Source organism: Nanorana parkeri, unplaced genomic scaffold (assembly GCF_000935625.1).
Source record: "Nanorana parkeri isolate BGI_ZX_2015 unplaced genomic scaffold, ASM93562v1 scaffold459, whole genome shotgun sequence".
NCBI classification, from domain to species: Eukaryota; Metazoa; Chordata; class Amphibia; order Anura; family Dicroglossidae; genus Nanorana; species Nanorana parkeri.
In genome coordinates, this window is record NW_017306727.1 from 250,143 (window position 1) to 273,565 (window position 23,423).

At 45.8% G+C, this 23,423-nt stretch overlaps 1 protein-coding gene across 1 annotated transcript in view; it reads left to right on the forward strand.

Moving 5' to 3' along the window:
• Positions 1 to 2,908: 2,908 nt before the first annotated feature.
• The window catches only part of LARP6 (La ribonucleoprotein domain family member 6), a 41,987-nt gene continuing 21,472 nt past the window's right edge, over positions 2,909 to 23,423 (forward strand). Inside the window, exon 1 of the mRNA XM_018560494.1 lies at positions 2,909 to 3,329. Coding sequence (XP_018415996.1) covers positions 3,085 to 3,329 — 245 coding nt within the window. The 5' untranslated portion in view covers positions 2,909 to 3,084. The remainder of the gene's footprint in view (positions 3,330 to 23,423) is intronic.

Here is a 23,423-nt window from a genome sequence, read left to right on the forward strand (position 1 = left end):
GGGGGGAGTGTATTTGTAAAGGCACTTTATGGAAATAGAAGCAACTATTTTCAAATGTAATAGTGCGGAAACAGTGGCCATGGTGAGGGCTAATATATTTGAGGGAGGTGAGATGATCCTGGAGTTCAGCTTTAAGTGCAGCATCTAATGTCCCTGAAGATGTCTGCTTCAAGAAAATATATGGTTTTATGGGGATTAGAAGAACACTAATGTATAAGACTTTTTATTATATCACCAGAAAGAAACAAAAAGTAGCCTAGCCATCAAACCTAAAAGCTGTTGTTGAAGAACTGACAGGGAAAGAGCTTGACTCCACTGACAGCAAACAGGGTGGTTTGGATTTGTTTTTTTAACACTAAATTGCCTCAAACAACTGTGATAATGCTATTAAATAACACAGTACAGACAAAAGCAGAATTGTTGCTGCATGTAATAAAATGCAAAGTGCCCCATTCAAGAGCGGCAATGCAGTGCAACCTTCCAACTTCCCAACCTAAGAGTGATCATCTGTTTAAAAAAACCATGCAAACACTTTTAAAAGCAAGGCGCTTATTCAAAGCTTTTGCAAGTGTTCAATATGTGACGCGAGTGGAGACATTTCCAAAGGGTTAAAAACTGGCAGTACTCTCTCACTGGACAGTGAAAGGGTTAAAGGCCAGTAGTACTCTTTCTCTCCTGGTAGGGAAAGAGTTTAAAAGCCAACAGTACTCTCTCTCCTGGCATGGAAAGGTTTAATAAGCAGCAATACTATCTCTCCCGGAGGGGAAGGGGTTAATAGTCTGTACTGTAATCTCTCTCTCTTCTGGCACGGAAAGAGGTAAAAGCCGGTAGTCCTCTCCCTCTCCTGGCAAGGAACGGGTTAATAGCTGCCAGCAGTACACACACACTCTCTCTCTCTCTCTCTCTTCCCTAAAAGGGAAAGAGTTAAAAGCTGGCAGTATTTTTCACGCTTCTGGCAGGAAATAAGTCAGCATTTTTTTTCCTATCTCTTCTTGCAGAGAACGGGTTAAAAGCTGACAGTATTCTATCTTAGCAGGGAAATGGTTAAAAGGCTCTCTTCCCTGGCAAGGAAAGGGGTTAAGATCTGGCAGTACTATTTATTCTTTGCTGGGGAAGGGTTAAATGCCGGTAGTACTATCTCTCTCTTTCTCCTGGCAAAGTAAGGGTTAAATCCAGCAGTACTCTCTTGCTTTTCTGGCCAGGAATTGTTAAAATACTGCAGGAAAAGGGTTAAACCCAGCAGTATTCCCTCTTTCTCATGAAAAGGGAAGGGTTAAAAGCTTGCAGTACTATCTCTTCTGGCAGTGAAAGAGTTAAAAGCCAGTAATACTCTCTTTTTCTCTCTACTGACATGGGTTAAAAAGTGTCTTACGCTTCCTCTCTCCTGGCAGGGAAAAGGTTAAAAGTCAGCAGTACTCTCCTAGCAGGGAAAACGTTAATAGCCAACAGTACCCCCTCTCTTCTGGCAAGGGAATGGTTAATAACCAGTAGTACTCTCTCTCACACTCTTTCCTGACAGGGAAGGGGTTAATAGATCACAGTACTCCCTCTGTATTTCCTGGCAGGAAAAGGGTTAATAACTTCCGGTACTCTCTTGGCATCGAAAGGATACTCTCCATATACTCTCTCTCGCTTGGAAGGGAAAGAGTTAATAGCCTGACAGGGAAGAGTTTAAAAGCTGACACTACTTTCTCCTGGCAGTAAAATGATTAATATCTTGCAGTTATGTCCTTGCAGGGAAGGGGTTAATAGAATGCAGCACTCACTCTCCTGGTAGGGAACGGAATAATAATTGCTGGTACTCCATTTCTCCTAGCAGGGTGGGGGTTAATAACCTGCGGTGCACCATCTCTCCTAGCAGGGAAGGGGTTAATGGCCTGCAGTGCCCCATCTCTCCTGCCAGGGAAGGGGTTGATAGGCGGTGGTAACCTTCCCATGTGCCCGGCAGGGAAGGGGTTAATAGCCGCCGTTACCCCGTGTCTCTAGGCAGGGAAGGGGTTAATAGCCAGCGTTACCCCATGTCTCCCGGCAGGGAATGGGGTTAATAGCCGGCGTTACCCCATGTCTCCTGGCAGGGAAGAGGTTAATAGGCTGCGATAACCCCCCATGTTTCCCGGCAGGGAAGAGGTTAATAGGCGGTGGTACCCCATGTCTCCCAGCAGGGAAGGGGTTAACAGGTGACGGTACCCCATGTCTCCTGGCAGGGAAAGGGTTAATAGGCGGTGGTAACCTTCCCATGTGTCCCGGCAGGGAAGGGGTTAACAGCCGGCGTTACCCCATGCCTCCCGGCAGGGAAGGGGCTAATAGGCGGTGGTACCCCATGTCTTCTGGCAGGGAAGGGGTTAACAGGCAACGGTACCCCATGTCTCCTGGCAGGGAAGGGGTTAATAGGCGGTGGTAACCTTCCCATGTGTCCCGGCAGGGAAGGGGTTAATAGCCGGCGTTACCCCATGTCTCCTGGCAGGGAAGGGGTTAATAGCCGGTGTTACCCCATGTCTCCTGGCAGGAAAGAGGTTAATAGGCGGTCTCCCGGCAGGGAAGGGGTTAATAGCCTGCTGTACCCCCCATGTATCCTGGCAGGGAAGGGGTTAATAGCTTGCAGTACACCCCCCCCCATATGTCTCCTGGTGAGGAAGAGGTTAATAGCCGGTGGTACCCCATGTCTCCTGGCAGGGAAGGGGTTAATAGCTGCCGGTACCCCCCCATGTCTCCTGGCAGGGAAGGGGTTAATAGCCGGCGGTACCCCATGTCTCCTGGGCAGGGATGTTGGACGGATGGACGGAATGAATGGACAAATAGATGGATGAGGGACGTTCTCGGATTCGTCCAGCAGGTGGCGCAGGAAGCACATCCTCAGCACGATGACAGCAATGCGAGGAATGCTGCTGATGTGCCGCCTCCCTGGACCGCCTTGTCCCCGAGAAGATCAGTGTAGAGGCGGAGAAGGAGGCCCGACCTCTGCCTGGAAGGAGGAGGTGACCGGAGCTCTCATCTCAGGAACAGGCTGCAGCCCGAGGCAGTGCCAGCGCCCGCTCTTCGGGAGGGTCTGGCAGGCTCTCATTTGTCACCTGGGCACCTCCATCGATGTGGATGTCACAGTCCGGGCCATCGGACATCCCTTCATTCAGCATGGAAGCAGCCAGTGAGCAGGACTCGGGGGCTGTGCCCGGGGAGAAGGCTGCTGGCAGCGCCTGGGATTTGGGCACACAGGTACAGATCAGGGTGGCCATAGAAGCGGCCGAGGACGATGACCCGGACAGTGCGGAGCTCAGGGCTGGGCTGGAAGGAAGCTGCAGTGAGGATGACTACAGCCGCAATGACAAGTACAGGTAATGCCCTGTGCCATCATGTCGCCTCTAGCAGCAGTGTCGGAGTACCAGGGATGGACATCTGTTATCTGTGTGTGTGTCTGGGCTGAGAGGTGATCTGTGCAATGTGTACACAAAGAAGGGAATTTATCAACACTGGAGCAGACACAATCTGGAGCAGTTGCCCATGGCAACCAATCATCATATGGCTTCATCAGCTATGCTTTGAAAATGGAAGACAGACGCTGATTGGTTGCCATGGACAACTGCTTCAGTTTTGGTAAATTCCCCTCATGTATCAGAGGTCGTATTGTTGCATCAGACTGGAGTCACGTGCACATTCTTTAGGGCTCATTCACAATTGCTGACTACACATGTGTATAGTTTTATCTCAGCAGGATAGAAGTCTGTTTACATAGCTGGGCAGCGAAATGTTGTGCAACATAAAAAAAAAAAAATAGGTCTGCTCCCACGGTTCTTATGTGAACGTATTGTATGTTGTATACATGCGTACAGCGAACATGGCCATGTAAATATCTACAACGCGTAGCCAGCAGCGCCACGGCCGCTGATTCCACACTATTGATATGTATAGGTCATTTGTGCGGTGGTGACGCATGCGCAGAACAACCTCAGCCTTCAGAATCGGCTGAGGTCATGCTGCACATGCGCGGCCGCCGCACAAATGACTCATTCAGGGGGAGTGTGTAATCGGTGGCGGTGTTGCCTATTTACATGTTGGCCCTGAGCAGCAGCCAGTAGGCTCCATGTACGCGGCACGCATGTAAACGCCAGCACAAATGTTACATGCAACAACTTTTTACATGGGATCTCGTACATCAATCCATGGAGAGGAGACAGAAGAAATGTGTTGTTGATGATGTGCAGTGTGTCCTGTGAGTCACAGTGACAATGTCTGAGGAGCTGTCAGTGTCTGTCAGTGTCTGTGCTGCCTCCAAGCAGTGACGCAGGTACCATCTGACGATGGCCTTAGAATAACACTGGATGTATCAGTGCCAGGACACGGCCTGCCGTCACGGGCCTCAGTCATATTGCACCCTATGCCCTTGGAGGACCTCTGTATTGCTGCCTGCTGCCATCCATGTGTCCATCTCCAGGCTCTATGACTGAACAATCACATATTAGTGTATGATGACGGTTACGGGGCCGAGTCATTCAAACACACAGAAGAAGAAAGAATCTTTCTTAAGCTGGATTCACTGCTTTGTGTTATCGCTTGATGAGTTCTCCATTGAAATCAATGACAAGGCATCATAAAGCTTGACACAAGTTGGCATTTTCGATAGCACAGAAATGCATCATGATGCACACTGGTGTGTATTGGCATGCGTGGTGAGGCGCGTTAACCTTCAATGCAATATGCAGTTGAGCAGGTGGTAAAAACCTGCGACAATACACTTTTTTTTGATGTGCTTTGATTTATTGATATTGATTTGAATGGAAAAGACGTCAGGGAGAAAAAACACATAGGCGTGAATCCGGCCTTTACTTGTCATTAACAGAACTCCGGAATTTGTTTGATTAATCCTTGCAATAGGGCTAGCCGTGCAAGGGTTAACTGCCTGTTTGTGTCTAGGTTTGAAAACAACAAAGATATACTCACCCAAAGCTTTGAGCCGTGCTTCTTCCAGCCTGTCCCCTTCTCTGCGGCACATCAGAATGGTCCTCAGCGTCCTCACGTCTATGCAAGGTGTATACACATTATTATTATACAGGATTTATATAGCGCCAACAGTTTGTGCAGCGCTTTACAATATAAGGAAGACATTACAATCACAATACAATTCAAGACAAGATGGTAAGGAGGGTCCTGCCCTTGAGGGCTTACAATCTAAAAGGGAGGGGCAAGGGATACATGAGGAGGTAGCTGTGTGGAGAGGAATAGTTTGAGAACGTGATGGTTCAGTGGTTAGGTTGAGGTGGAATAGGCTTCTCTGAAGAGATGAGTCTTTAAGGAATGCCTAAACGCAGTCAAGGTGGGCGACAGATGGACAGGTTGGGGGTAAAGAGTTCCAGAGGATGGGAGAGACTCTAGAGAAGTCCTGGAGGCGAGCATGGGAGGAGTTGACAAGGGAGCTGGAAAGCAGGAGGTCTTGGGATGAGCGGAGTTGACGTTCACATGATGATTTACTGGACCTTAGACCGCTGCAGAGGAGGGGGGGGGGGACATTCCAGGGACCAGTCTAAGAAGAAGCCGGCTCAGAGCTTTGGGTGACTATATCTTTGTTTTTCTCTAGCCTAGACACAAGCGAGCAGTTAACCATTGCAGTGCTGGGGTAGCCCCATGGGAAGGGTTAACAAAAAGTCCTGGAGTTCTGCTTTAAAGTCAAAAGGGTTTTAAGCTGTTTCAAATGCTGAGGAAATCAGTTACAATGGATGCTGCTCCTTGATGTATAGAAGTTATCGTTTCCTGCAGAATCAGCTGGTCCTCTGAGCACTGGTCCTGACTTCCTGTTTTAGGGTGGCTCCTTTCCCTTGCAGGGTCCTATGGAGTCACCCTTGTGGGTTCTAGTAAGCTGTCTCCACAAACACACAGGGACAGCAAGGCAAGCTACTCCCCTTTTCCATGCCAGTAGATGGACAGCTCATGGAGACTGCTCTGTCCCTTATGATCTTGTACTGGGCAGGAAGTACAGGGTAGCTGAGCTGAGAGAGTTGGAGCTGCTCGGAAACATGATGAGTGTAAGAGCTTGTGCAAAAACGTAAAGAAATCCTTTCCTGATCAATGTATACTGAGAGTGAGATTGGTCAATGAGAGTGGTCAATGAGAGTGACCAATGTATACTGAGAGTGAGATTGGTCAATGAGAGTGGTCAATGAGAGTGACCAATGTATACTGAGAGTGAGATTGGTCAATGAGAGTGGTCAATGAGAGTGACCAATGTATACTGAGAGTGAGATTGGTCAATGAGAGTGGTCAATGAGAGTGACCAATGTATACTGAGAGTGAGATTGGTCAATGAGAGTGGTCAATGAGAGTGACCAATGTATACTGAGCATCTGTTTGCTGTGCTGTGGATTCATTATTGAAAAAGATTGAGAGCGTATTACTACTTTAATGTGAGATTCACACACAAGATATGTCAACTCTGAATTCTACATGAACATGTTACTGCCACTTCCTGTTTGTTATTTGTAAACCTGCAGCTTTCCTTACAATAATATCTGGTGTTCCTGCCATGAAAGTCCTTGTTCAGGCACTTCCTGTTATGGGGTGACAACGCTCTGTCCCCATCTACTATTTGCCTTCCTGCATTGTCACCCTGGTACGCGCTCCTCCAATGGAGACTACAAAGGCCATGCAATGCTCGTTCCACAGGTTTGGTCCACTGTTGGTAATATCAAGAAACACAGTGGCTGTAAAGAGGCTGCAGGAGATCAGCAGTGCGGATATACAAGAAAGGTTAAAAACCAGTATTGTTATAATTAAAAACATCATTGTGTTTATGATACACGGGGCTTTAGTATAGAAGAAGCCACTCAGTTAGGGCTTACACCTACTTTAAAGCTGATATTTTAGTTTCAGATGGGCCCCAGTGGGATGGATCACCTTCCACTTATTGCCGCCAAGACAATATTGTGATCAGAGACATTAAAGAAGAATGAAACCTTCTCCCAGCAAGCATTAGATATATGCAAACACATTCAAAAGAATACAAAAGTTACCAATTAGGTTATTATTTACCTGTGTCTCCACCGCTCGCTCCTGTCTGAAGATTCTGGAATGGTTGAGCAGCATGATGAGGCGGGCGCATGCGCAGTACGGATCTTCAGCCGGGAGAAGAGGAGAGACACAGGGTAAGTCAATGCACGCGCACAGACTCTGTGGGACACAGAAGACACAGCAGTCGGCGCTGGATCAGAGACCGGCACCAGCGGCTGGAGGGACTCCTGAATACAAGTGGAAGGAAGAAGATGATCAGATCAGGCGAAAGTTCTATCTTTCAGCCGAAATAGTGGTGCATGCCTGGTTTGTCTCCTCTCCGCTGGGCGCTGCTCTGCGCTCCCTGTGACACAGGAAAACAACTGTCAGAGGAGGCCGAGCAGGGCAGGTGAGAGAGCTGGGAGCAGCCTGCGTGCCACATGAGGCGGAACTCTCCTCCCGCACTGCCCTGCTCGGCCTCCTCTGACTGATCAGGATGGAGAGCGATGTGGGGGCGGAGACAGCTGTCACAGGAGGCTGGGCCAGCGGTGCGGGGGAGGAGTCAGCTGTCAAAATTGACCGAGCTCTCCTCCTCACACTGCTCCTTCAGCCCCCTATGACAGCGTGTCAGGGTGGAGAGCGGGTACAAGCATGATCAGTGATCGCTGAGTGTTAAATAATTCGCCGGCGTTACCACCACCTATTTACCCCTTCCCTGCCAGGAGACATGGGGTACCGTCGGCTGTTAACCCTTTCCCTGCAAGGAGAGACTGCGTACCACTGCTATTAACCCCTTGTGCCAGGAGAAATGAAGGCACTAGCACTGTTAACCCCTTCCCTGCCAGGAGAGATGGGGCACCACAGGCTATTAACCCCTTCCCTGCTAGGAGAGATGGGGCACCGCAGGTTATTAACCCCCACCCTGCTAGGAGAAATGGAGTACCAGCAATTATTATTCCGTTCCCTACCAGGAGAGTGAGTGCTGCATTCTATTAACCCCTTCCCTGTAAATAATTACTGTGTCCCCAATTATGAATGAATGGGAAGTGATTATGATTGTGGTTATAGTAAACGTACTATCTCCAGAAGTTATGAATGAACAGGAAAACTCAGTATAGAGGCTTCCTGTTCATTTATAACAGGGGCTGCAGAAAATGAGATCGGGGACTCTGTGTCTCTCTGTTTAGACCCCCAATATTTCCCCAGAGCCCCTGACAGTAAAGTTAAAAAATATTTATTGAAAAGGAATTTAAAAAGAAATAAAATATAAAATAAAAAAAAGTTTAGAAAAAAAAATATTTAAAAAATGTTTAAAATGTTAGAAACAATAAATAAGTTTCGGTCTGACATTTTTTTTATTTTCAGTTTCAAAATGTCATTTTGGTGCACATCTACTTGTAACTAAGTGCTGCAACACACATTTTATTTTTTTTCAACAGGAAGGCCACAGTTCTATTTTAAAGCTTGTCATTATTGGTCTTGTCATGAAGACGTTGTGATATATTTCTATACAGTAAACATAGTGATATGTCTGGCAGAGCTTTCTGGAGATATTGAATAATAACAGAAGGTATAAGCAGATAAGGTTCTATCATATCTTTTGCCCGGTGTATATTATATATTCTCATGATCTGTATTTTCTAGATGATGACATCAACCACTAAATACATTTCTTAGAAGTTGTTTGTTTTTTACCTAAGAAATAAGGGGAAGTCAGCATTTCCATGAACATAATAAAGAGAACTCAAACACTGACATTTATTTTGGAAGAATTGTTTTTAGAGAAGCTTTATCCATGTGGGGTAAAGTGACAATTTGACTTTATTGCCCCCTCCCCGGCTGTTGATGCTCATTTTGCTTTTGCTCCCCCACCACTCCAGCTGGGAGGGTAGAAGGAGCTGGGACTTTCAGGAAGGTAAGAGGATGAGACTCATTCCCCAGATTTTCTCAGTGTGGTCTCTTGGGGACAGGGAGGCAGTCTTTTAAAGTCCTGTGGAGCGACTCTGGGTTTCCAGTCTTTACTACCGGGAGCAGAGCAGTGTGAAATAAAGGAAAGCTGAGCATGTGCTGCTGGGGAGGGCTGTATCAAACGAAAACCTGTTGTTTTCTTTTGCTTGGGCAGAGCCCTGGTTTGATATAAATGAACATTTTTCATTTCAGCACCCATTTTCTACAGGACCCAGGCAGAGCCCAATCCTTTCACCGAGATCCCAGGTCCACAGTCCTGGCATACCCCATCAGCAAATTCCAGCTGTGTTCGACTCTGCCGGCACCACCCAGCTAAACAAAAGTCAGATATTCAATCAACTTTGACAAAGGAGCTGGGTGGAAAATTGTTGGCTGAATGGTGACTGCGACCTAACAGTTGCAGTCACTGTGCTGGTATTCTGACAGTCCTGGGTGGCAGATGTCAGAATGCAATAGCCTGTCAGGGGAGATTCCCCCATCCACCCCGTTTAGCATGGATGAAGGAATCAGTTTGATTTCTTTCATTCAGTCTAAGTGTATGGCCAAATTTAGTATGCCAAAGAGTCAGATCCCATTCACACCACAACGCCATGCTCCACGTAGCATGCTGTGTTAGGAAGCCCATTCAAAACCGGTGGGCTGTAATGCACCACAATGTATGACAATTTAGTGCAGCTTGCAGTATTTGGCGGCGAATTCATGCAAACTGGAAGAGACAGAATCTAGAGCAGTTGCCCATGGCAACCAGTCAGCTTCTCTTCTTCGGTTTCTTTTTCATGCCTTAACTGAACAAACCGAAAAGAGAATCTGGTTCTGTTCCAGATTCTGTCTGCTCCAGCTTTTATAAATCTCCCCCACTGTGCTTTGTGATGCATGTAGTGAAAGTGCGTTGGGGTGCCATTCAAGTGCACCAACACACGTATGCGTGTTACCAGAATGGGCTGGTGTGAATGGGCCCTCAGGAATGACATGGCTGGCTTGGGAACTCGAAAGGGAGATCTTCCATTGCGAGTATCAGACCATTTTAACAAGGTGGTAAATGACTGAACCTGTCTACATGCACCAATCTCCCCTTTATCCCAAGGAAGGATAAATCCAGAACCTGGCATCTAATGTGTGATGATAAGTAGACTCCATTGTAGTAGTAACACTGTAGCAGTATTTGTCAGTACAGTAATTACAGTAATCAGTTATGTCACTTTCTAGGTATTTTGACAAAGCTTTCCACATATCATTTAAGCACTGTTGCATAACTTCACATATTTACATTTTACACAGTTGCTGATGCAATTTCTAGTTTACTCTGTACAGTGTTTTTCCATTTTCCAGTTATCGAATTTGTTAACAATCTCCCGTGCTAATTCTTTTGCCTCGCTATAGCAAAGAATCAGCACCTGACGTCTTGCAGCAGCAGCAAGTGGAAAACATGGGCTCGCTGGCACAATGCATCAGCCTTGCAGGCTCGGCTTGCTCGCTATACAAATTGTACCGTATAATTTGCATAGATAACCAGTGCCTTCACAGGATAAACACTGCAAGCATTCATTTATCACCGCCAGCCTTTCTCATAACTAACAGGAGGGAGAAAATATTCATCACTCGCTAAAAGATTTTTAAAATACGTACTATCTTTCATCACAAAGACCAAACTATTTTTGGCGGCCTTCCATAAGCCATCGATTTCTTAGTAAATGTAAGGTAGTGTAAAGAACCAGGAGGAAGTCTAACATGAACAAATCTGTACATTCAAATTTCAGTTTAACCTAAACCAGGGGTGGACAAATTCATATGGAATTCAGGAGCCAGTCTGTCCAATCCAGGAGCCTGCAGGCATTTTCTTGGGAGCCAATTTCATTGACAAACACCAAAGGTATCCTCAAAAGTTAGGTGCCAGCTGTAATTTTTAAGGAGCATTGGCTATCTGGCTCCTGGGACTTGTCCAGCTCTAACCAAAACAGAACAACAGAAAATATTGCATTGCTACAGGTTAGGGTACATTCCCCGTTAACTTTTATAGTTTATTTTAAAAGGCCAAGACGAGTAAGTCAAGTTTTGTAAAATGTAGCAATTAGAAATCATCATTCATAGTTCCACCAGCCTGTAGGTTCACATTAACATGAAAGGTGGCCTCAAGTCCATACAGCAGTCACCACTTGGTGCTTGACCACTGGCTTAGTTTATCTTCACAGGGTCTGTAGACCCTCAAAGCTCTGGTGCTGTATTGGGCAATTATTGACAACACTTCCTACTTGATAACTATCCCACCAACCATGTCTTCCTGTTGGCCAATAAGGGGCAAGAGAGGGAGCAGGCAGGCTAGATGTGAAGCAGAAAGCTGTGTGGTCAATAACTGTTCAGCAGAGCGCTAGAGCTTCAAGTGACATTAAAAGGCAAAAAAATGTTTCCCTCCCCCCATGTTAATGTCAGCACTTACCTTAAATGATGTCTCCTTTTCCTCTTCTTTCCTGGTGTTTTCAGCCTTCTCTCCAGCGGTGCGGCGGCTCTCCCATCCAGCGCTGACTGCTCTGTCCCTCCGATCCAGCGGTGTCTGCATGCGGGTGCACGCGCCCATAGACTTACCTTGCGTCCCTCGTCGCGTCTCTGCCGAAAATGAGAACTGCGCATGTGCGCGGTCCAAGATCCTTTGCGGCCGCTCGAGAAATTTCTCATTTTCGCACGGGACCGCGCACGGAACACAGGGTAAGTTAAACTGTTTGCATAGATCTACTGCTCGCTAGCAGTAGATATATGCAAAAAAACGGGAGGGTTTAAATATCCTTTCAGCGATGCCTGGGAAATTATTGACCACACACCTTCCTAGTTGATAACTTGCCCACCACCCATGCCTTCCTGTTGGCCAGTAAGGGGCAAGAGAGGGAGCAGGCAGATTAGATGTGAAGCAGAAAGCTGTGTGGTCAATAACTGCCCAGCGGAGCACTAGAGCTTCAGCCATGCCTGGGCACTCTAAAATATAACTGAGCTTGTGTTCAGGCATCTGGATGTTCCAGTTTTATGGGCCTGGGGCTACCCTACAAAGTCAGGTGAGCTCACAGGTTCACATAAAACTAGAAAAGGTAGAACCTGTTTAGCTGCTATGAGTTACCCACCTTGGTACATCATTATTGCCGTTTGACTGCCATCTTTAGTCAACCAGTTTTTAGGGTTTTGTAGGAACAAATGGTTTAATTGCTAGTGTTGCTGCTATGATCCAATGTTATTCTCATACCATTCAAATCTGCAATTTTTTTATTTTAGCATATTTGGTTCTCCTCAGCTGTGTGTTGTAATACCCCCCTTACCCATCATTATACAGTTGCTATAAAAAGCACCAACACTAATGTCTGATGACCTTGCTTACATGTTGGTCCCCTTAATTGCTGCAGACCTGACATACAGACAAATAGTGCAGGCAAGCTAAATTGAACATGATTGTTGTGTCTCCTGGAAACCAGAGATGAGCAAACATCTTAAAATCTGTTCTGTCAATGATTGGCTTCATTAGCCACTGCTATCTGGCTCAATGCATAATATCAGTCAATTGCTTGACAAATCTACATATTGCCCATATATAGACATATTATAGGAACAAAATGATTTGCAAAGTTCATTTAGATACATTTCATATTGCATTAGACATCCAAGCGTGGTTTCAATGTATGCATAATCCAAATCGATCATAGGTACCTCTCATGGCTATTTGCTTTTTATCACAAAGGTCTAAGAAAATTGCCGTTGAAAAAGTGTTACAGCTTACAATTACAGAAGCCATAAACATATGCTGGATGCTGCACTGGTTAGCTCTGCCCACGAATTAGCTTTGCCTTCTGCTGTCAGGCAATAGCAGCATCTAGCACCATAGGGAAGCCTAGGCTGCGACATAGGGAGCTGGCATGATAGGTTCCCGTTAATTCTCAGGCCATGCATGTTCTAATGCTATTATATCCTGTAACCAAGCATCGAAGCAAGCAGACATTATTCAAACATTCTTTACTAGTAAAGGTCGAATGAAAAGCATTTCTTTCTTTATTATCCTTTATTTCCTGCAGAGGAACACATGAGATTGTGCATGTTGCCGGCGTATTTGATTCACTAATTGAATGTCTTGGTGGCGTGGTCTTTGTCAGTGCTGGCAGTGTTGTGCCTGATGTAAATCCAGCACTGGAAGTGAGCAGTACAGACTGAGTAATGGTGCGCACGTGCTCAGGCTGCTGTACGCTGAGGTGTATGATGGAGAGCTGCTGTGCATTCTTCATGTTGCTGAAATCTCCTCATTCTTTCTGAGGGCCAGCCCACTGCTTGGGGGGAAATCACTTTTCTTTCAGTGAATACATATGTTGGATTATATCGGCGTGCTTACCTCTAAGTAGTTTTTGTGTGATTTTCACATTCTTACATTCTTGCTCTCCATTTTTTTGTATTGAATTAAAGCTCTATTGAACCCTCTGTAATTATTGCTGTTAAGTAGTCAAAAAAAACGTGCCGCTCTTTTAGGTTTATTTTTGTAGCGGGGATTAAAATACCCTGTACTGGCAGCACCTTGATGAGCCAGACCACTGCTCTCACACAGAAGCAGCAGCCCGACTTTATCGGTTTGACACACCACCTTAGACATTGCTCCAGTCAGTCCCTAGAGAGGGTTTAATTGGGCTTAGGGCTGCAACCAACTAATCAATGAATCGATAATGGGAATAGTTGTCAACTATTCTCATTATTGATTAGTTGGTTGGATCCCCTAGCTCTCTCCACCATGCTGGGAAGAGGGCACAGAAAGCAGTGGGCCGGTGCAATAGCCAGCCTGCTGTTGGCTATTGCAATTTGAAATGGCCAATAGCAGACTGGCTATTGCACCAGCCCACAACCTGCTGAATCTTGCCACTGGCAGCTGTCATTCCCTGAACATGAATACATATGTTTGTATGTTTATTAGCACATAGCGTATTGTTTGTTTGCTAGTTTAGTTAAAACAAACATCACCAAACCTATACATTGCCTTTAATAGTAATGAAAGAGCAAGTTTAGCCGTTTTAGTGGCAAGAGATGCCAGCAGTGAAAATGCCAGACATTGATGTGCATGCAGGTCTAGTTCCAGAGACACGGAATGGGAGACCCTACAGCGTCATTGCTTTTTCCTTTGTCTGCTGGGTTATGAGAATTCCACCAACCCTCCGGTGCCTATGACAGGGCTTGCTCATCCTTATGTCTCTTCATTTTTTGTGATTCTCTCATACAAGGTTATTCACAAAAGAGTGAAGAGTTTGGAAAAGGCAGGAGCAGTGAACAGTCTAGGACAGTGGTGGCGAACCTTGGCACTCCAGCTGTTTTGGAACTACAAGTCCCATGAGGCATTGCATGACTCTGACAGCCACAGGCATGACTCCCAGAGGCGGATGCATGTTGGGATTTGTAGTTTTGGCACAGCTGGAGTGCCAAGGTTCGCCATCACTGGTCTAGGACAACATAGCTGATTTGGAAAAATTCTCCATTTCAGCTCACTTTCCAGTTCAGCTATGTTGTCCTAGATTGTTCACTTCTCCTGCCTTCTCCAAACTCTTCACCCTTTTGTGAATAAACATGTATATGTTCCTAAGTAGAATACAATAGGGAGTAGGTGTGCTAGTGACAGCAGCCTGGACTGCAGCTTTCCCTTGTCTATAAATAATTGGAGCCCCTTCAATCAATGGAGTGGAATGTGTGGCACAGATATGTAGTTTGTCTTATTCTGGACCTCACATTTCTTGTTCTACCACTTTATTGTAATAGGGTAAAAGTAGGGGTGCACCCAACTAATCGATTAGCTCTCTCTTCCATGCTGGTAGGAGGGCACAGCAAGCAATGGGCAGGTGCAATAGCCTTCCTGCTATTAGCTATTGCAATTTAAATGTCCAATAGCAGACTGGCTATTGCACCAGACCACTACCTGCTGTTTTTACATTCAGCTGCAGTCTGTGGAATCTTGCCACTGACAGCTGTCATTCCCTGGCTGAAGCTATTCAAGCACCATGTGCTTACAATACAATAAAAAAAAGTATAAAAAAGGTGGGAAAAAAGTAATTTTTGGTCTGACAAATTCTGATTCTGGGATTCCTATAAATGGTACCCCATACACGCCTTCCACCCACAGTGTGATTGCGTGCAATTGAATGCACGATACCGCAATGTTGTCCGTTCCAGTGCAGTGCTATTGCAAAAAATTGTGCGCATAGTTTTATTCTGAAGTAAACGTTATGTTTGTAACACTCCATTTGTGTATTTTATTTTAAATTAAGGATGGTTTTTTTTTTGTTTTTTTTATCCGGTTAATCGAAAAATCAGTCAACTAATCGATTGTGAAAATGATCATTAGTTGCAGCCCTAGGTTACAGTATTATATGTATTCTTACTGATCTCAAAAGCTCCTTGCTGTAAAAACTTTTATTAATTATATTGTAATTCTTCTAGCTCTGTCTTTATTGCCCGCTATACTGTACATAGAAAACTTTGTAAATTGGATTGATGGGTGATCACAGCACTGCATCCATTACTTATATGGATACAATTATATTTGTATATTTGGCATCTTTATTCTGATTCTAAAGTTTCTGCAGGATGCCATCTGTCATTATAAGGATCGCAATAATCTGCTCTACCACTGCTTCTGACTATCACCCACCCTCATTTGGCCCATTTGTCAAAAGTCAATTATCGTATCCGCCGCTGCCAGAATACAAAAGGCCAGCAGGGGTATCCCCACATCCACACGGTTAACCTGTCATTTAGGGCTCATTCACACCAATGCAGTGTGTTAACCACACAGTTCAGTGCAATTAACGCATGCTACCATGCAACACACCTGCGTTATAGTGCAGCAAGTGTTTCGAATTGCTTATCATTTGAACGGCACCCCAAACGCACCTCCGGGCCACAAGTGTTCGACCGCGCTGCAACACGTGGTACCGCAATACTGTGCATTGTGGTGCGGTTGAAAAAAGTAGTGCATGTGCTACTTTTTTCAAACGCACCACAACACACTGCTGGATCCTTGCAATTAACGCACGGCGGCATTGGTGTAAACAGGCCCTTAGCCTTGGGGCTAAACGGGGAAAAAAAGCTATAAGTGTATGAGCAGCTTTATTCCTTTGTGTCTTTCTGTGTCTGCATCCCTGATCCCCCAGTCCCTTTTTCCCAGACGCTGCCTAGTCCACTTCACCCAGAACAAGCTGCTGCCATCCATGACCATCGGGTCTGCATAACACGTACCAGCTTCAGGATTACAAAAATTATAAATAACCTTACATTATTTTTTATCATCTTTGCATGAAGATGGCACTTTCTTAAAGGAGAACTATGGGGTTAGGGCTTTTCCCCATTGTTCTCCTTAGGGTAACGGGAGGAAGGACACAAACTAGCGTCCTCCCATCACCCTAAGCTCAGTATACCGCGAGCAGTATACTGAGACGCCGCAGCTGAAGCGGATCCCGACAATTATGTCTGGATCCGCCCAGCTGCGTGAGTGACAGCTGGCTCTGCCTATCTAGAGGCAGAGCCAGCTGTACCCGCCCCCTCCCCCGTCCGTTCCTCCAGTCAGCGCTGGAGGATCGGAGCGGGGAGGGGGGAATCCAGCCCCTCCCCTGTCATGGCAGAGAGCCGTGACAGGATCGAGAAGTGAGCGAACGCCGGTATGTGTTCGCTCACTTCCCGATCTACTGAGCCGACCTGTGACAGTCTCATTGTCACAGGTCGGCTAGAACTATGAGGTGAGTGAAAAGCACTCACCTCATAGTTCTCCTTTAAGTCACACTCTGAAAGCATGTACATTTCTTTTTGGTGCCTTTGGAAATGCAGGGCTTTCCAATGGTGACTAAGATGCAGAGGAGTGGCACAACGTTGAGCAGCCTTTGAATATCATTGGTTTCCACAGGTGGGCAAAGGAAAGCTGACCATCTCTAAGTGGTCTTAAAGCGGACCTCTGGGCAGATATAGAAGACACACATTAATGGAGCTTTAAATGAATTAAAGCTGAACTCCAGCCTTGCCTTCAGTCTTGCACCATTGTCTTCTATCCTATGCACTGCAAACTGGATCTAAAATAAGGTATGCAATGAAAACAGAAAGCTTTTATTTAAAAATGTCCTAAGCATGTTGATGAGGAAGAAAGGAAGAACAAGAGAAAGCAAAATATAAGCAGGTTAAACTTCAGTTTCAATACATCATTAAATGTGTTTGTTTTAATCAAGCAGTGCAATTAGTTGAATTTGACCGAGTATCAGCTTCTTGCTGTCCCCTGTACAGCATAGCTCAGACTGAGAGGGAGAAGGTGCATATGGAGCCAATTCATTTGCGGACAAAAAGTATCCTGATAGGAGGAGACAGCGGAGTGATAGAAAGAGTTCATCACTGTGCTGCTTCTTTCACTGGCTTAGCAGGATGCGTTACTAAAAAACCTTACCTAGTAAAAAGTAGCAGTGACATCACCACTGTGCTGCACTGTGCAGAAAGCTGAGCTGTGGGATGGGCTCAGCAGGCCCCACCCACTACAGGGCAGATACAAGACCAGTCACCATGCACAAGGAGAAAGAACAGCAATGACTGGTCTTTAATAAATGGAGCTCCTACACAGAGGCAAATGTTCACACTGGATGACTGCACAGATCTGGAAGAAATGATACAAAGCTCACCAAGACTCAAGTAAGAATACACATTCCCTTAGTATTTCGATAATATTTGCTTATCCTGGAGCTCAGCTTTAATGTCACAGCTTGCACTATGACATTACATACTGCGAACGGACTCTTCCCAGTCTTCTTTGTATCTTAGAATGAAAGACAAAGGGCACAGTACCTTCAAATGTTACAGGGGCAAATCACTTACGTAAATGTCAAAATCTGTGGCTTTTCCATGGCGATATATCAAATCAATACAGTTATTTTTGTAGCCAGTTTATGCTGCTGCAGCAAATGGAAAGCCAAAGAGTAACAACAGTCGAATGATTGTATTTCTTATAACAGGGTGTATGTAGAGGGGCTTGGGTATTCGATATCATTGGGAAGCTGGGGCTCATTAGACAACCAGTCAGAGTTCAGATAATACATTATAACTGCAAGACTACACGTCCTATGCTTACCAATTATGTCAACGAGTCTCTGGATGAAAAGTCGCTTTGTCTAATACTAAAGTAACGTAAAAAATAGCATTGTATCAGAGAAATGTGAAATGACTAATGGGGGCCCATGTTCATTTTATGGGGTTTGCCTTCCCTTACAAGTCTATAGGAAACCTGCTTGAAGTAGGCCAAAGGCAAGTTAAATGCAGCTGCCATTGAATTCTAAATGATCTTAGAAGCATATCAAACTGATTCCACCAACACAAGCCCAAAGAATTGAGATGCCTGGCCTCCAGGGTATGTCTGTCAAAATATGTCTTCCTCGTCAATACAGAGGGATGTGCAATGGTATTAACTGAGCTATGCACTTGGATTTCTTTAAGAAAGAACTCCAGGCAAATGTGTTCCATAAGCTTTGCAGTGGCACTATCCCTGCACTGCGAGGGTTAAGTGCTTGTTTTTGTCTAGGTGCTAAATAAAAAAAGTTATACTCACCCAAACCGCTGAGCCTCTATCTTCCTACTGTGCAGCATTACCATGTTCCTCAGTGTCCCCATGTGTACAGAACATGATGATTTACAGGATCTTAGACCGCTGCAGCAGAGGGGGAGAGAGGATCCAGGGACCGGTCTAAGAGCAAGCCGGCTTGGAGAATTGAGTGAGTGAGCCCAGGGGTGGGCCAGGCCCACCCCTGGGCTATAAGCCCAAAATGTACACAACGGTATTCAGACAAGTTACCTTATTTTATACAATGTAACATCACCAAATTTGCTTTCAGTAGGAGGTACACTTTAAGTTGACCAAATAAGTTACAATCCAGTGACTTGATCCATCTGATCATTTAAAATTGATTGTTAAAAAGGAGAACTATGACATGAGTGCTTTCCACTCACCTCATAGTTCTAGCCGGCCTGTGACAATGAGACTGTCACAGGTCGGCTCAGTAGATCGGGAGGTGAGCGAACACATACTGGCGTTCGCTCACCTCTCGATCCTGTCGCAGCTCTCTGCCGTGACAGGGGAGGGGCTGGATTCCCTCCTCCCGCTCCGATCCACCAGCGCTGGCGGAACGGACGTGGGAGGGGGCGGGTACAGCTGGCTCTGCCTCTAGATAGGCAGAGTCAGCTGTCACTCACGCAGCTGGGCGGATCCAGACATAATTGTCGAGATCCGCTTCAGCTGCGGCGTCTCAGTATACCGCGAGCTGTAGCTTGCAGTATACTGAGCTTAGGGTGACGGGAGGACGCTAGTTTGTGTCCTCCCGTTACCCTAAGGAGAACTATGGGGAAAAGCCTTAACCCCATAGATCTACTTTAACTAAAGCCATACGGAGTTCTCTGACTGAACAGGAACTTCACAAGCAACAGTGTGAAAATAGTTCAGCTCAGATACACACAGAAAAGTAGATGGCCAATCAATGAAAGGAATCTGAGATCGGTCAGAACATATAGATCAGTTCATGTTTGGCCAGAGCGACACCCAGCTACAGCACAGGAATTCACCGTTATTGCAAAACCTCTTCCTGTGTTTTTCTCCTGGCATTTTATGTCTTTATTTATTCCACGTCCAGATGTGGGTTGCCTCATCAAGCACGCACCCTTAAGCATTTCTTATTGTGTGTGGAGAAATGTGCTTTTAACAGTGTTATGCAGTAAAACACTGGCATTTTAAACAGCTTTAGTTTCTCCCCGGCATTGCTATTATTGGTACTGGCAAATTAAAGGAGAACTACGGTATGAGGTGAGTGATTTACACTCATCCTCATTAGTTAGAGCCGACCTGTGATAATGAAACTGTCACAGGTTGGCTCTATTCATCGGAAAGTGAGCAAAACACATACTGTCACTCGCTCACTTCCTGATCATCTCCCTGCAGAGAGCGGTGACTGTCAGTCACAGCTCCCCGCAGGGATTCCCCCCTCTCCACTCCGATCCTTCAGCGCTGACTAGAGGAACAGACATGGAGAGGGCGGGCACAGCTGTCTCTGCCTCTACATAGGCAGAGCCCGCTATCAATCAGCTAGCTGGGTGGATTCAGACAGTATTGTCAGGATCTGTTCCGGCTGCAGAGCTCTCAGTATATAGCGAGCTTCAGCTCGCTATATACTGAGCTTTGGGTCACGGGAGGAGGTTAGTATATGTCCTCCCATGACCCTTAAGAGAACTATGGGTTAAAAAAGTTTACCCCATAGTTCTATTTTAAAGGAAACCTGTGCTGAGAGATATACATGGACTGCCATTGCTCGTACTGGCCCAATTGCTCCGATGCCTAGCCCGATACCTGAGCTTCCGGTATCAGGAAGCCGAGCAGTGAGTCATTACACGCTGCCCGGCTTCCTGATTGGCCGGGAAGCCTGCCCAATGCTCCCTCATGACTTTGTCACGATGGAGCCTGGAGCCGGCTCCCTGGCCAATCAGGAAGCCGGGCAACGTCTAATAACTCGTTGCCCGGCTTCCTGATTGGTTGAAGCGGGCCAATCAGGAAGCCAGGCAATGTGCCATTACACCACGCCCGGCTTCCTGATTGTCCAGAAAGCTGGCTCCATGCTTTTTCATCACTTGGTGACGAGGGAGCATGGAGGCGGCCTCCATGCTAACCGGGAAGCCAGGTGGCGATTTATAACACGCCGCCTGGCTTTCTTAATGGGACTTCTGGTTTTGGTATTCGGGATCAGTGGGCACCGGAAAAAAAAAAATCAGTACTCCTACTCGATACCAAAAAAACGGTAACAGTGCATCCCTAGTTACAGCAGTGTAACATTGATAGGCAGCAGGACACTTTTAAGGTTTGTTCACACCAGCAGCCACGCTCAACAGCACAGCTGCTGGTGTGTGTGTGCCCGTACAGTGCCAATGCTCTCTATCGAGCCACATTACACTTTCTTTTTTTGTTAGAACTTTATTGAAATGTCACAAGTGACATTTCATTAAGTTCTATGGGCTCACTGCAGTGTGGTGCAGTTGTACTGCGTCTGTGGTGCGCTTAAAAATAGTACTGCATGCCATACATTTTTTAAGTGCACATCACCGGAATGCAGTGGTGTGAACTGTCACCATCCATGACAAGGCAACTTGCCTTGTCTTGCATTCCGGCTGCACTGCAAAAACGGCCAGCGCGGCATGAACGCAAATGGTGTGAATGACCCCTTAAAGGAGAATTATGAGGCGAGTGCTTTTCACTCAGCCTCATAATCTGAGCCGACCTGTGACAATGAAACTGTCACAGGTCGGCTCAGTAGATCGGGAAGTGAGTGAACACATACCGGCGCTCGCTCACTTCTCGATCCTGTCACTGCTGAGAGCCGTGACCGGGGAGTGACCCGATTCTGCCCTCCCCGCTCCGATCCGCCAGTGCTGACTGGCGGAACGGACGGGGGAGGGGGCGGGTACAGCTGGATTTGCCTCTAGATAGGCAGAGCCAGCTGTCACTCACGCAGCTGGGCGAATCCAGACATAATTGTCGGGATCCGTTTCAGCTGCGGCGTCTCAGTTTACCGCGAGCTGCAGCTCGCGCTCTTCTGAGCTTTGGGTAACGGGAGAACGCTAGTTTGTGTCCTCCCGTTACCCTTCGGAGAACTATGGGGAAAAGCCCTAACCTCATAGTTCTACTTTAATCAGGGAGAACTGCATCTATTTATGAAAAAAATGTCATTTTGCGAATGTAAAAACAATGCCTGTAATGTTATTAATATGCGCAAGATGTTATTTTCTGATATTTAAGGGCGGAGTGAATGTAGCATTTTTAGCATTCAATCCTAAGAGAAAACAGCCTGCCCAGAGAAGTAAATCGCCTAAAGCAATAGGCTAAGAACATTCAACTAAAGGAGTATATACGCTACATCACCGGTGCCTTCTGGGAAATCTCATCTGTAAACGAGATCTCGGGGGAAAGACATTGATCCACTGATCACAGTTGCAATTCTTTACTGGCTTCAATGCAAACAAATAATAATTGCACATTTTATCTTAAACGAAGAAGTGTACATTTATTATTCTTTTTCTTTCACAAACTTTTTATTGAATTTTTGGCAAATAGCAAACAAGTACAGGACAAGAAAAATTCTGCTGGCGCAGCAACAACATTATCTTCGTAGTCCTAGGTAACACAAGTAACATGTCGTCAACAACATCCACAACTTCAGCAGGATGAAAATAAGAAAGAAAATAGACAAGATTGTAACCAAGCAAGGTGCCTCCTCCATATGTACAGCAATAAAAATCACTCATATTCAAATGTGGAGAGTGCGAACACTCGAGTCCTGTATTCACCAGGGCCCAACTATAGAGGGGGACATCCTCCAAAGGTTGGGGTAGCAGAAAACATTTCCAAAGGGGGGGGGGAACCAAGAAGGGAAGATAACAAAAGACAAGATGAAGAGTGAGGTGGGAAAAGACACAAAGCAGAACAAGAAGAAACGAGAGAGAGAGAAGAAGAAGAAAACAAAGAATAAAAGCAGGTCGAGTGCCAATCCTCCTGATAGTGGAGAACCAGAGTGGCTAAGATGTCACCAATTCTGGGTCACAGGGTTGGAGACTTGCATAGGATAACCATGGTCTCCGAATCCTCAAGAATTTGTTATGTGTATCTGTATGAATAGCTTTTCATTAATCATAGTACCCGAGATCCTGTTCTTTACTTCCAAGAAACTGAAGGCCGGAGATTTCAACTATGTCGCGATTGTTTGTTTGGTAGCTGCAAAAATATGATTGATTAGGATTTGTTGCCGTTGAGACACTTGCGCTATGAGTTTATGCAAGAGTACCTCCCATGGATTCTTGATCCGGTTACACCCCAAGACAGTATGCACCAATGCATACACCCAGATCCAAAGTTCCTTAGCCGCAACCTTAGGGCACTCCCACCAGATAGGATTCATGGTACCTATAGCAGAAGAAGCCCTAAGACAAAGAGGAGAATAAGAAGGGATCATTTAATGGAGACGAGTAGGGGTATTAGTGCCATCGGAACAGAACCTGTAGGAATTCAATATTTATTATTATTTTTTATACAAATGTGGACCTTAAATAGCTTTCATACTTTTGTTTTCCACATCGGGCGAGAAAGTGAATGGATACATCTAATTGGTTTCTAAGTACACTTACATTTTCTTTAAATGATACATATCCAAAGTTGCATATGGCCTTTAGTGACTTACAATCTGGCATGGAGATTGACTGTGCTAAGTTACAGAAAGCTAAACTGTGACCCACAGTGAGGGAAATTTATTAAAACTGGAGCATACAGAATCTGGAGCAGTTGCCCATGGAGACCAATCAGCTTCTATCTTCAGCTCCTCCAGTTACAGAAGAATTCCAGGCAAAAGTGTCCTTAACCCTTGCAGTGGGGCTACCGGGCTAACCACCCCTGCATGCCCCCCCCCCCCCCCCCCCTACCCCTCCCCTCC